The 12,917-nt window shown below is 39.4% G+C and overlaps 2 protein-coding genes across 4 annotated transcripts in view; both read left to right on the top strand.

Moving 5' to 3' along the window:
- HOXB3 (homeobox B3) overlaps positions 1 to 12,917 on the top strand; it is a 77,774-nt gene that overhangs the window by 24,670 nt on the left and 40,187 nt on the right. The window contains exon 1 of one of the 3 annotated variants that reach the window (XM_014062001.2): positions 5,134 to 5,213. The exons of the other annotated variants lie outside the window; for them this stretch is intronic. The gene's annotated coding sequence lies outside the window, so the exon portion shown is untranslated. Of the gene's footprint in view, positions 1 to 5,133; positions 5,214 to 12,917 lie in introns of those variants that run through there. 3 annotated transcript variants of the gene reach the window in all.
- On the top strand, positions 9,230 to 11,825 carry HOXB4 (homeobox B4). The gene is made up of 2 exons (XM_014061994.2): positions 9,230 to 9,956; positions 11,492 to 11,825. Exons 1-2 carry the CDS (start codon positions 9,548 to 9,550, stop codon positions 11,815 to 11,817), a joined length of 735 nt encoding a protein of 244 aa, XP_013917469.2. The 5' UTR covers positions 9,230 to 9,547; the 3' UTR covers positions 11,818 to 11,825.

The following is a 12,917-nucleotide window of genomic DNA, read 5'->3' as shown; positions in this document are numbered from 1 at the left end:
AGAAAAACACAACTAAGTAATAAGAAGGAAGAGGAAAAGAGAAGCCTTGACTCAGGAAGACTTAGGGGCTCTGCCAGTTTCTTACAATGTCTGCTTGTAGGTGAGGAAGATATGATCAATTTTGAGAAGATAGAAAACAGACCAAGCAATGAACTCAATTGGACAGAATGTCATTTTGGGTGCAATTGACCTGTACTTGCCATGCCAAGATCTCATCCTAGTTTTTAACTATCAAATAAAAATTAACCACCAGAAAAAGTAGGCTCTTTCTTGTAAGAAATCAAGAAGTCCTCACTTGTTTCCTCTTTGAAACTGAAATTTAGACATTCTTTTCCTTTAAGGTGTTTTCAAAAAAATTCATAAAGTTGATCCTCCAAAGTTGGTTCCCAGGCACCAGTTAGCATTGGGAATATTGGTTTCCCCCCTACCCGCACACATTCTACAGATGGCAAACCCTATGCAATTCAGCACGGTTTTGATTAGTATCTATGAACGGGCATAGGACTTTACAATGCCAAGCCTCTGGGTTTTGAGGATGAATAGGCTGTTCCTGACAGGCCTAATCTTCTGGAATTGATTTTCCACGTTGTGTGAAAAGATTTGTTGTTTTACACACGAAACACAAACTGAAAATTTCTCCTAAAAAATAACTTTATAGAAGTGTCATATTGGTGGATTTGGGCTTGGGGAAAAGGAACTGAGGAAGAAGGGTGAAACTCCGCGCTTGTAACAACGCGGTATTGCCAGCAGAGCTCGCTTCAGACCAATTCACAGCAGCTGTCCAGCCCTCCTCGGCTCGGCGCCTAGAGAGGGTCCTCCTTTTCTCGAGAAGCTTTGCCCTGAGAAACGGGGTGGGTGGGTATGAGGCTACTTTCCACCGCCGCTGGCCGGCATGAAACAGAGTGGGGAAAAGCGACTTGCCTGCTACAATTCCAGCCGCCTCATTCTTTCGACTTTTGTCCCCCCCGCTTTTCCCCCCCACCCGGAGGGCAAATATATTAGGGAGAGGGGCGTATTGCAAAATTGAGGAAGGAACGACGGCCGGAAGTATCGATCGGTATAGGTTCGGGAATCTAGCGAAGGCCGATTGGAGAGAGCAGCCATTATAGCGCCAAGGGTCAAAAAGGCGAGGGTCAAAAGTTTAGGTGGTGCGAGACCAGGTCTTGTGTTGGAGGCGGATAGACGGGATGTCAGCTCCAAAGAGGGCAGGAGGCGGGGGTGGAGAGGGAGGGGAGGGAAGGAAGAGGCTTTCTGGCGAAGGAGGAGGGAAGGTGAACGTGAGGGAAAAGAATTAGGAAGTGCAAAGGGAACTCCCGGCGTTTGGAGGAAACGTACCTGGGGCAAGTTGGACGGGCGCTTTTCTTTGAGGCTCTGAAGGATCTCCGCCCGCCCTCCCTCCCTCTGCTCCGTTCCTTCGTTTTTCCAAGGTGTCTCTGAACACCTTGACTACAGCCCAGCGTCCTGGACTTCCAGGACAAGCTCCGCAGAAATGAATGGCTTGGGCTGCTACCATTCCACAGCTAGCACGTCCTTTGATGGCAGCAGCTTTTAGCCATAAAACCTTGCCCTTGAATGGTCATATTGACGTTTTTATATGAGCACCATATATACAGTTTGACCAATTTAGCATCAATCGCATAGATTTAAAAAATAAGCAAGATGAGTTGGAATTCAAGAACATGAGTTGTTAGGAAGTATAACGTGTTCTAGATATAGAATGTAGAATAATATTAATATTACAGTATTGGCTGCAAGTCTTCCCTTGGTTAGAAATCTATGTCTTTAAGTGGTATTTTTTAATCACACAGAAAAATAGATTTGAAATTAAGAAATTACCTTTAATGGTGCATAATAATAATAGTAATCATCATAAATCTTAATTTATGTTGGCAGTAATGTTCTAAATCTTTCCCCACATTACTTCAAAATGAGGTTCCAAAGGATTTAGAATCTAATCCAGCTTTGAATTTACAGAGATTTAGAGTGGCAATTTGCAGGCAGTTTTCAGGGATTTAGAGCTAAACCTGCGTAAATTAACCAAAATTGAGCAAAGGTGATTTTTAGGGGTGTGTAGAGTGTGTGGGCAACACAGAGAGAAGCATTACACAATCAGGACAGGGACATTTAAATTAACTTAATGTCTTTTACCTATATTGGGGAAAATGAACTTTCTGATAAGCAGTTTTGGCTACTGAAGGAAAAAGTTTGGAAAGTATTGCTTTAGAACATGATGGAAGACCTTCTGCAGGTACAAAAACACTCTTGAAAATAAATAAAGATTGCATTGAGTTATGGAACTTTCTTTTCTTTCAAATAGAAATATTCATTGAATATTCTTAGTTTATATATTAATATAATGTTCAAATATAAAGGGAGAATTCTACAATTTCTCAGTGGCTGAAAAAGTGCAATTGGCTACTTTGAATTGTTTCCTCTTCTAAACAAGAAATTTTTAAAAAGTTAAAAAATAAAAATAAAAAATTCAGACCTACTTATCTTTATCTGTTGTCAAATTATGTTTTGAAATTCAATACTAAATATTGAACTTTTTATTTTGAAATTATTTTCAGTCAAGTTTTTCTTTGTTTATACATTTATTTTGTGAATTTATATTCTCTCTTTATCTGTATTTAAGCAGATAATAATTCTGTATTCCTGAATTTTATTTTAAAAAATGAATTTAGTTGCCTTATCCAGTTAATACCCTTCAGAACATATTGACATTTAAATACAATTGCACACCATATATGATGTAGTTAAATGACAGAAAAAATGAATATTCAATTGCTTGACAGAAACATCTTTTAAGATACTAACTTAAAAAAGGTCCAGTTGGATTCTTTTTAGCTTTACACTAGGAATAGGTAACTCACATGCCTCTTTAACAACTAAAGTCTCTGCATTTATATGGGGAAAAATCCTTTCTCATTAGTATTGTTGCAGAATATACTTAGCAAAAATTAGGAATGAAAGAGGGGTGGATTAAATCAATTGTAAAAGGCCATTTAATTTCGAATGATAGGGAACCTTTCTTCAACCTTCAAAAGAAAAATAATAATAGAATTACAATATTGAAATAAAAAACTCTTGATTAACCTCAAATAATAATAACATTACAACAACAAAGCAGAATTTCATTTCCATTTTTTTACTGTGTATTTATCAAACTTTGGATTTCAACCAATTTATTACAGTATAATTGAAATCAGAAGCAAATATTATTGAAAAGATTCAATTTGTTTACGGAAAAGATTGTTCAGGGATATACAATGGCATTAAAGCTGAAGAACCATTCCATTCTAGAGTCTCAGTCTCTCTTTTTCTCTCTCACCTTTAGGAGATGAATTGCTTGAGCCGAAATTTTAGTTTCCTTAGGTTGGATTATTAAAATTAAGTTGATCAAAGAAGTCAAGCGCAAGATATTTATATTTAATAATATATGCAACATATTTAAGGCTCTGTCTTGAATTAATTTCCAATTAGTTTTATTTCTCATGTGTGTATCCATGGAAATGTAAGAAAATATATTTGTGCATGTCCGAAAAAGGCAAAGGTTTAATTCTAATGGATGGCATAGGTTTTGCTTGGTATTTTATAAAATACCACTAAATAAATGGCCCTCTGTTTAGTTGGAACTTGACTGATCCATTCCCTTGTACCTCTAATTAATTCAGTTATCTCTAAAGTGCAGTCATCTCTAGATAGTGCATTATTATGACGAAATGTGTGTGTGAATGGATAACAGTCCCAAGTCACTGTATACAGGTTTACTTGGCTTCTAATAGGAACCCATCCAACCTACAGCTTTCAGGTTTCAGCCCTTACATAACCCAGTCCTATAGAAATAGCCACTGAAGAAATACCAATTAGGGAGAAAAGGGAAGAAACCACTGAAGCTTGCTTGTTATTGGACAAAGCTTCTGTCCCATGTAGAGATAAAATGAAAGAGAATGGTTATTTCTACAAGGCAATCAATGTAATGACCTCTTCATAGCAATAATTTAATGGCAATTTGCCAGTTTTGTCAGTAACCTATGAAAAGCATTGCTCTGTGTTTGGGACCTGTAGAATAAGTGGCATATGGAAAAGAATAAATAAGATAGCACAATAAAAAGCCTTAAATAATTATAATAATAAAATATAACTTGGATGAGTTAGACTAATACTGTGAAAGTTTCCACAAATATTTTTTTCCCTTTTGATTAGTATCTTTTAGAGTTGTCTAAATATTTTGAAGGGGCCACTGTACCAGATATAAATGAGATTTGATCTAAATACTTTTAACTGCTTAATGCCATTTTGCTCAAATGTAAAGATAGCATATTTAGGGGAATTGTACAGAAAATTCTCTTTCCCTCTGTTCCTCCTCCTCCCTTTGCTAGAGAGAGTATTACTCTCCTTCTCTATGCCAGGTGTTTCCTACAATTCCTGCCCTGTGACAAGTATACTTTCAACATAACCTCTAAGACCAAACAAAGGGGGAAAAATCTTGCCTTTCCCCAAAACAAAATAAAAAAGTTGTACAATTCTTGTACTCTCTCTCATTGTCTTTTTCTCTGTACATATATTGCACTATATATGTTGCATGCATACTAATCCTAATATAAGTGTTGGGTGCATAGTATAAGTGCAGATATACTGATAAGGCTGTGCGTGTGGGCTGTATTGTGCTATATTTAAAATATATATGAAAAGGTATGTATATTAAAAGGAGTAAACAACAATTGTGGCCCCTATAAAGGGAAGGATTGCGCTCATGAGCCTGGCCCTGGCATTCTTTCCACTTCTTTTCCGTACAAAGTAATGACCTGAGTAAAATTCAATATGACCAAGAGAACTATGCAAGTGTATTATAGAAATGCAAGGGGGAGAGCCCGGGAGTGGGGTGAAACTCAGGTCAGCGCGTCTAACAAATATTAAAATGTTGGAGGCGCTCGGGACACGCCTAGCTGTTTAACAAAGACTGACAAACTATGGAGATTAATACGAAAACTTGCCGGTATCCGAATGGAAAAGGCTCAGTTAGGCCTAAGGCTGCTTGAAAGCTAGTAGCCAAATATTCTGTAAGCTTTAAAAGCTGAAAGAAAGAAAAGAAAGAAAGAAAGAGAGAGAGAGAGAGAGAGAGAGAGAGAAGAAAAGAAAGAAAGACTTTCGGAGAAAATACTATCTGAGATGAAGGAGGGGAAGATATAAGCGAAGGATCTACTTTTCTGGTTGGTATTAGGGTTGCATGGCACGGGGGGGGGGGGCGAATTGCGGTTGAAGTGGTTGGGATAGTCGGGTGCATTTTGTATCCTAGCTGGCGGCGAGCGCACGGATCTTTTTAACTGTGGGAAAAGGGAACGCGGGGAGTGACTTTGAGAATATTTACGAAACTTTTGAGGACTATGAAACCGGAATTTGGGGTGAAGGCGCTTAGGGATAGTTTCTGAAGCTCTTTGGATTCATGCTGGCAAAGGGTGCTATCAATCGACCCTCCTCGGAAGTCAACCTAGTTTTAGTCCGAAAGAAAACAGCCATAAGCATTGTGACGATATTTGTGCAACCCCCCCATCCCCACCCCTCTGAAAATGGAAAAGGACACAAACGTTGTATATTAGAGTGACATTATGTACCAAGGTCTTAAGATGCAATGTTTTGGCAGGTGCTTTTTCTATATGTTGATGAGAGAGACTTCCCTTGGAATACCCTTTTCTCACAGGATCCCGAAAAGTGAGCCCCCTTTGTAAGCAACCCTTGCCAACCATTCTCTCCCATCTATTTAATTTTATTGCATTTTGCAATAAACGTTTGCGAGGAGTTTGGGTTTTGTTTTTTTTAGCCTCATTAACTTTTCCTTTTGAAATGCAGAAGTCGCTTGACTAAATCTCTCTTTCCAAACTTCCGAAAAGTTAAGTCACTTTTATTAGAGCAATCGAAAATGCTTCCTCTCCACCACTCAATTAAGCGCAGAAGGTTAGGGGGCGGGGAGGAATTGCGAATGAGGGGGAGACGGGACGTGTTTTTTTAATTATTTCGGGGTATGTGTGCTTTGGAAGAGCAAAGTGTGAACATTTCTGCTAAACGCTAGGGGTGCTGGTGACACTGGGATAACCCCCTCCCCCCATTTGTCTATTTGTACAAGGAATTTTTAAAACTTGTAAGGACATTTCTGTTTTTGGTTTTGTTTGTTTTAAAAGACAGAATTATCCTCATTTTTCGTTTCCCGGAAAGCCTGTACCTTAAAGGAAGCCCAGCTAGAATGTACATATAATGTCCCCCTCCCAAAAACAGGCAGGGGAAAAATGGAAAAGATCCAGATCAGAAGAAAAACAAGAGTTGGTGTCTGAAAGATGTAACTAGTGTGCATATTTGGTAAACTTTCTTGAAGAGAGCAGGAATTTCTTTTCAACTTTGATCACAAGAATTGAAAAAAAGCTTACACTCATTGATCTCTATTCTTCATTAAATTAGCTTTGATTTTTTTTTTAACTGAAGATTTGTAGCTTAGTTCTGAATGCCCTTTAATGTTCTTCTGTCAATGAGATTTGTATGCTTGGAAAGGTATGTTCCCCACTATAAAGAGAAAATGATATGTTGACACTCCATTTTGGATGTAGATAGTCAATTTGGATATAGTTAAAAGAAAGTTCGGTTGAAAGTGGATTTAAAATATTTAAATATTCTTATTTATATTTAATAATTAAAATATTTTTGGAAAATTGATTATGGGAAAAAGGAAACAAGAAATCAGATGAGTTTTTTGGTTAGGAGGGTGGAGGGATATTATTTGGTAGGAAGTTGGGAGGGAGGGAAAATGGAAAATAATGGTAATAAGTTTAGTCACATTTCCTTTCAAATGTTTTGTTTTGCCTGAAATTAATACCGTATTTATTCCTGAAGTGAATAGTTTTCTTTTCAAAATGCAACACATCCTACACAGTTTAGGTGAGAAAAAAATGGATTAGTCAGTGAAAATTATTTCTAAACGCATGTGAGTAGGATTGAATGTTGTGTTTACATGTTCTGCTGATAAAGAATATATCCGGAGAAGGCCAACATACAAATACTACATATTCTACCTACCTACCTACTCGTCTGTCTGTCTGTCTATGTCAGAATTCATCTACATATACTGATAATTTTATCCAGAGGAGCACACTTCAGGCTCCAGTAGTACAATCCTAAACTCAGAAGAAAATGAATAAATTGTTCTTCTGATAAATAAGTCTGATTATCAGAAAAGCTTCTGCAGTAACAGTAAAAATCCTATGACCTATTTAGGAGTAGAGAACACTGAATTAAGGCTTAGGGATAATTAGTAACACATCCTAAAACAATACTGGGGTTATTTTATCTCTTTGCCTACAGCTTTCTTCTCTTTCCTACCTACAGAAGATGAATGGTTTACCCAGGATACTTACTTTATTGTTTTATATCCCTATTTTGGTGGGAGGACTGCAATTACATTTCTTTGATCTTTTCTCTTCTTCATTTTTCTGGGATTCAAAGGAAATGCGAAGAAAAAAGAACCACGCCCTACTTCCCCGTCTACCTCTAAATTTGTTTCCAGATTTCCCTGTCTTTTCTTCTCCACTTGTAATTTTATGCAAATTAGTTATCTAGATGCTTAAAAAATCTTTGCAATCTCTGGAAGTTATTCTTTACTACCACAAAGTCATGCAAAGGAGTGATTTTCTAATGAAAGAATAAATCTTGTTGAATTAGATTCAGAATGAATTTCTTTCTAATTAATGTTCTTTTTTAATCCTCTTTTAACCCCTGAATTTCAGATTATGTTTCTAAAGATGCATGCCCTTTTGTGATGTATGAAACTGTAATGGATTCTACTACAGATTCGGGCCAATTTGCACTATTTTACAAATGCACACAATTCCATAGTTTCTTTTAGAACAGGACCATGTTTTTCAGAATGCCAACCACTTTTGGCTGAAAACTAACATTTTTTCTCCCTTTTTGGCAAAGGAGAAGGTCTCTCTGTCTTCTGTATGTACCCTGTAGATCCGAATTTGTGTAAAAGAAGCTGTCTCACAAATTCGCATCTAGGGGAATATGTAGTTGACACAAACCCTACGGAGCGGAGCCCAGCTTTAAAGAAAGAAGAAGGAGAGAAAGAAAGGAGAATAAATCCTTAAAGACATTTGTTTCTTAAGAAGATTTTTCCTTTTTTGTGTTTGTAGCCATTGGTGCACCTTCTTCTGTGAGGTTTTACATACAAACATGTGTATACATATATACACATTTATACATTTAAATTATAAATTTATAATTTAAATTTATATAATTATATAAATAGCACCTATCACAGGTGCTTCCCCCCACTTTTTATTATCTTCTAAAGATTTTAATTTTTCTTCTATTGGATTGAAAGCTAATTGGGAAAGAAATCGTAGTAGAAAGAGATCATAGTAGAAAGAAACTCCCTGCCCCGTGGAGTTTACAAAAGGAAAGTGGGGCAATGAGGTATAATAAAAAGGAACACTCAGGATATATGTGGGTTTGGGGTATGTTTGTCAGTACACACATAAGCATATGCGTATGTGCGTGCATGTGTGTTGTGTATAGAAACCCTGTAACCTCTTTCTATTCTTTTTAAAAAGCTGATTTCTTCGGTTAATGCCCCTCATTATCTGATGAAATTAGTCCCAATTCTCTTATGCTTAAGGTTTATACGATTTTTATCTTGTAAACATGGGAAAAAGAACCAGAAGCTTGCTGTTATTTAAAGGATGGGTAACTCGAATTGGTTAATGATGTTTCTATCGATCCCAAATAACCTCTATCTATCTTTGCCAATGGTTTGACTCGCTCACAAAATTTAAGTAGAGGCAAGAAAATGAATACCCTACAAACCCATAGACCCGCTTTTTTCACACGTTTCATATTTGGTCTCAGCAAACTTCTTTATTTGATTTTTAAAATTGATCTTAGATATTCGCTACGAAGAGACTTTGGATGTATTGAGTTTTGACAAAATATCCGCGGACAAGTCGGACAGGAATGGGAATTTAGGATTTTGTGTATTCCTGATTTTGGAGAAATTATGGAATATCCGATTTTGGTGTGTGTGAAATTAAAATATTACTATCGTTTTTAAAATATCAAAAGGAATGCAGAATACCTATTATTCGTAACCGCAATGCAGAATCTTATTTATATCCCGAATATATTTTACAGATAAAATAAATCCAACTGACTTCAAAGCAACTTGCTTTCAAGTTGAATGCGAGGTGGTAACGGAAAGGCTAAAAATGCGCCCCCACCCCTTTCTTCCTTCTAGATTATTTCCTTATCCGGGAATCCCAGGCTACCCCTCTATTGGTTCATGGGGTCACATGGACAGCTAACTTTGTTCAGTTGACGGCAAAAGTAGGAGGGCTCTGCGAAACAGGAAAACGAAAGGGGAGGGGAAGGAAGGGCGAAGGGGGAAGGGGAGGGGGGGCGAAGAAATAGGAATAAATTTTAGTATATTTTTGGGGTGTGTGTGTGTGTGAGTGAGCGAGAGTGTGCGTGCCGGCGCGCGCGCGCTCTTGCAATTCCAAAATTAATGGCCATGAGTTCTTTCTTGATCAACTCCAACTATGTGGACCCCAAATTCCCACCATGCGAAGAATATTCCCAGCACGATTACCTTCCCAGTCATACTCCGGAATATTTCAGCGGCCAGAGGCGACAGGAGAACTCTTTCCAACACGAGGCGTTGTACCCAGCGCGGTCCGCCTGTAACCAACCATCCTATCCTCCATGTCAGGGCTCTGGGCACCAGCCACCGGTCCTCTCCCCCAGGAGCCAACATGCTCCGGCTGGACTTCAGAACCATCTCTCCGAACCAAATCATACTTGCGAATCCATCACGCCAAGCCCACCGCCTTCCTGTAGCCAAAACTCTCTGAACCAAAGCCCTGGCAAAGAGCCGGTAGTTTATCCTTGGATGAAGAAGGTTCATGTTAGCACGGGTAAGTGAACCTTAAAGAGCTGTTCGCTTTATACTAACCTGCACCTCAAAGTCTCGTTGGGAAGAGAGGGAAAAAAGGCTTATTGCCCCGTTGTAAAAGAACCATTCCCCTTGGAGATTTATGGTCTCCCTGTTTGCAGAGCGCTATAATTACATCCTCCATAAATTTTTATTGCTCTTCTTGGCCAACTGCCTTTGAAGTCCCTGTTAACATCCTTTTCCAGAATCTCTTTCTTCCTTTTCTTTCCCTTCCTTTCCAATCCTTTTTCCTTTCCTTCTTTCCTTTCCACTGGAAAAAAAATTGATGTGTGGGATTTTTAAAAGCTCAATTTGTATGTTTCTTTTTTGAATCCCTCTCTTGAAAAGCCACTCTCTTGACGGTTTTTCGCAACCTGTTTTCATACAATTGAAGGTGGCTATATAGTGGAATTAGAGAAAAGACGATTTAATATGAAAGAGTGTGTTACATGCCAGCAGAAACTTTATAGAACTTTGGGGTGCACACTTAACTTTTCGGTACACGTGGATGAATATTACTTTGCTCTGGGGCACTTAAATTGCTGCCTCTGAGCTTATTGATGTCTGTTCACTGTGAGTGTTTTGGAGGTACTTATGCTGGTTATCAGTCCAATAAGACGAGATTTAACTGCACTCTACATTTCACTCCTATCATTAATGGATTCGTTATGAGATAGTCAACTCATGTAAATAGGGGCCTCTTTCTCTGATTTCTGCTTATAATTGCTGATAAATTTAAAAGTGGCCTGCTATCCATAATTTAAAGAAGAGAGTTTGCTGCCACTCTTTCTCAGCAGTGATACCAACACTCTAACAATAGTAAGTTAATGGATTTATTATAGATTAACTTTAAAGCCTTGTTGTTTAACTGCTTTGAAGAACTCAGCTACCCTCCTTTAGGGTGGGAATGAAGTTTTTTTAATGCAGGATATATAAATTTTAAGGCTGTGCAAGGCTGTAGAAAGATGGAAAGTTCGAGTCCTTATTAAAGGCATTGAACATCAGGAAGATGATTATGATGATGATGGAACAGATATTCTACTTCAAATTTTCCTATTAAGCCTGTTTTATTTTTAAAACACTGTGATCCATTCTCTGCACCCACCCCCACACACGGATGTATTTCTGCAATCCTATCCTGGGTGGATTTATTCAAAAGTAAACTGTACTAAATGCAATGGGATATGTTTGGTGGGCCGATAGAAATATGAGTCTGGAATACCATCCTAGATATGTCAGAATGGCTCCGAAAGAAAGAAAGAAGGAAGGAAGGAAGGAAGGAAGGAAAGAAGGAAGGAAGGAAGGAATCAAAATCTTGAGCAGATTTGGGGCGGGGGACCTGTGGTTTGCGATTTGTTTTTGTGGTCTGCTTGACTATCACTTGCAAAAGACTGAGGCCAGTGAAGACCGTTCTTGCTTTGTTTTAAAGAGGCAGAAGAGTAACCTTCACACTCCCCCATTCCGCCCTTGTTCTTTTCTCCTCCCTCCTCCCCGCTTCTTTTGTGCCTCTTCTTCCAGTCAACCCCAACTACACCGGAGGGGAGCCCAAGCGCTCCAGGACAGCCTACACGCGGCAGCAAGTGCTGGAGCTGGAGAAAGAATTTCACTACAATCGCTACCTCACCCGGAGGCGAAGGGTGGAAATCGCTCATTCCCTTTGCCTGTCCGAGCGTCAGATCAAGATATGGTTTCAAAACCGGAGGATGAAATGGAAAAAAGACCACAAATTACCCAATACTAAGATCCGATCAAATTCTGCTGCCAACCTGCCAGTGCCAGGCGGAGCAGGCGGGCCTCAGGACCGAACCAATGGGCCAACCCCGAAACCCACCCCCAATCTATAACGTCCTTGAGTGCAACCTGAGAGTGTGTGTGTGTGGGGGGTGAACACACTTCTGCGTGCCCGTTCGTGTGTGTGTGTGTGTGTGTGTGCGTGTGCGTGCGTGCGCGCGCGCTGTGGGGGCGGGGTGTATATGAATGTGTGTGCTAAGAAGTGATTATGGAACGGAAGGTCGCTTTGTGGCTTTACTGTTCCCTAAGAAGAAAGATGGGGGCCATTGAGGATAGGGAGGGAGGTGGGTGGGATCACTATTTATATGAGGAAGAGGAAACAAAGGAATAGGGGGGGTGGTTTCTCACTGGCCGGGTTGTGTTTGGGGGTAGTTTCTCTGTTCTACTGTATAGGAGGTAGGGGTTTCCAGATTTGGCTAAGATGGATCCCTTCTTCATCCTTAATCAAGCCAAACTCGGACCCATTTGTCATGTTTACTCTCCCGTACAAACGAAGGACCTTATGCCAGCCATTAGCTCGACAGCCAGAGTCATCTTTAATAAATGAGGCTTGGTTTCACCTAAGGAGGACTGGACTCTCTCCCTCTTCATCTTCCTTTCCTTCTGTCTCTTCTTTCGCATCCCATCCTTATTGCACCCTCTGCTCCCTCCCCCATTATCCATCCTCACCTACCACACAACCCATCCATGGGCTGATCAGGACTACCAAAAGATGTTTTAATGCAGTTATGGATGGACGGATGATTAGAATTGGGGACGGGGAGGGGGGTAGGGGATATGAGAGTGACATTTCCCAAAACCTTCTAAGGATGTAATTGGCTGGTGAATATGGTAAGGAAAGGGCCCAAAAGGAACAAACAAAACGAGAAGAGCAACAAGAAATGGGGATGGGGTCTTGAAATAATAAAGCCATTAAAATGGGGGCTTCTTTGGGTTAATTACATAACATGGGAAACATGGGAAGCCAAGAGTGCTGTGCATTTCAGTCCATAAAGTTGATTATAAGGCCATCTGTGTTCCAGTAGCCATTAAAATGGGAAGGGGGGCCCTTATACATAAGAGCGCCCCTCTGGTGTGTTTATACCCTATTTTGGACCAAATAATGTATGCATAAAATGGGACTTCAGGGAATTCCCCTGGGAAGTTAGGGGGT

This window comes from Thamnophis sirtalis, unplaced genomic scaffold (genome assembly GCF_051295495.1).
Source record: "Thamnophis sirtalis isolate CommonGarterSnake01/CBP01778 unplaced genomic scaffold, rThaSir2_p1.2 scaffold_4, whole genome shotgun sequence".
NCBI classification, from domain to species: Eukaryota; Metazoa; Chordata; class Lepidosauria; order Squamata; family Natricidae; genus Thamnophis; species Thamnophis sirtalis.
The sequence above is the reverse complement of the archived record's forward strand: the minus strand, read 5'-3'. Positions and strand labels throughout refer to the sequence as shown.

What these genes read in the sequence shown, in the direction of transcription:
- HOXB4 (XM_014061994.2), top strand. Translation starts at nt 9,548, where the DNA reads ATGGCCATGAGTTCTTTCTTGATCAACTCCAACTATGTGGACCCCAAA. An exon ending in GAAGGTTCATGTTAGCACGG is followed by an intron (nt 9,957 to 11,491) that starts GTAAGTGAACCT and finishes CTCTTCTTCCAG; the next exon opens with TCAACCCCAACTACACCGGA.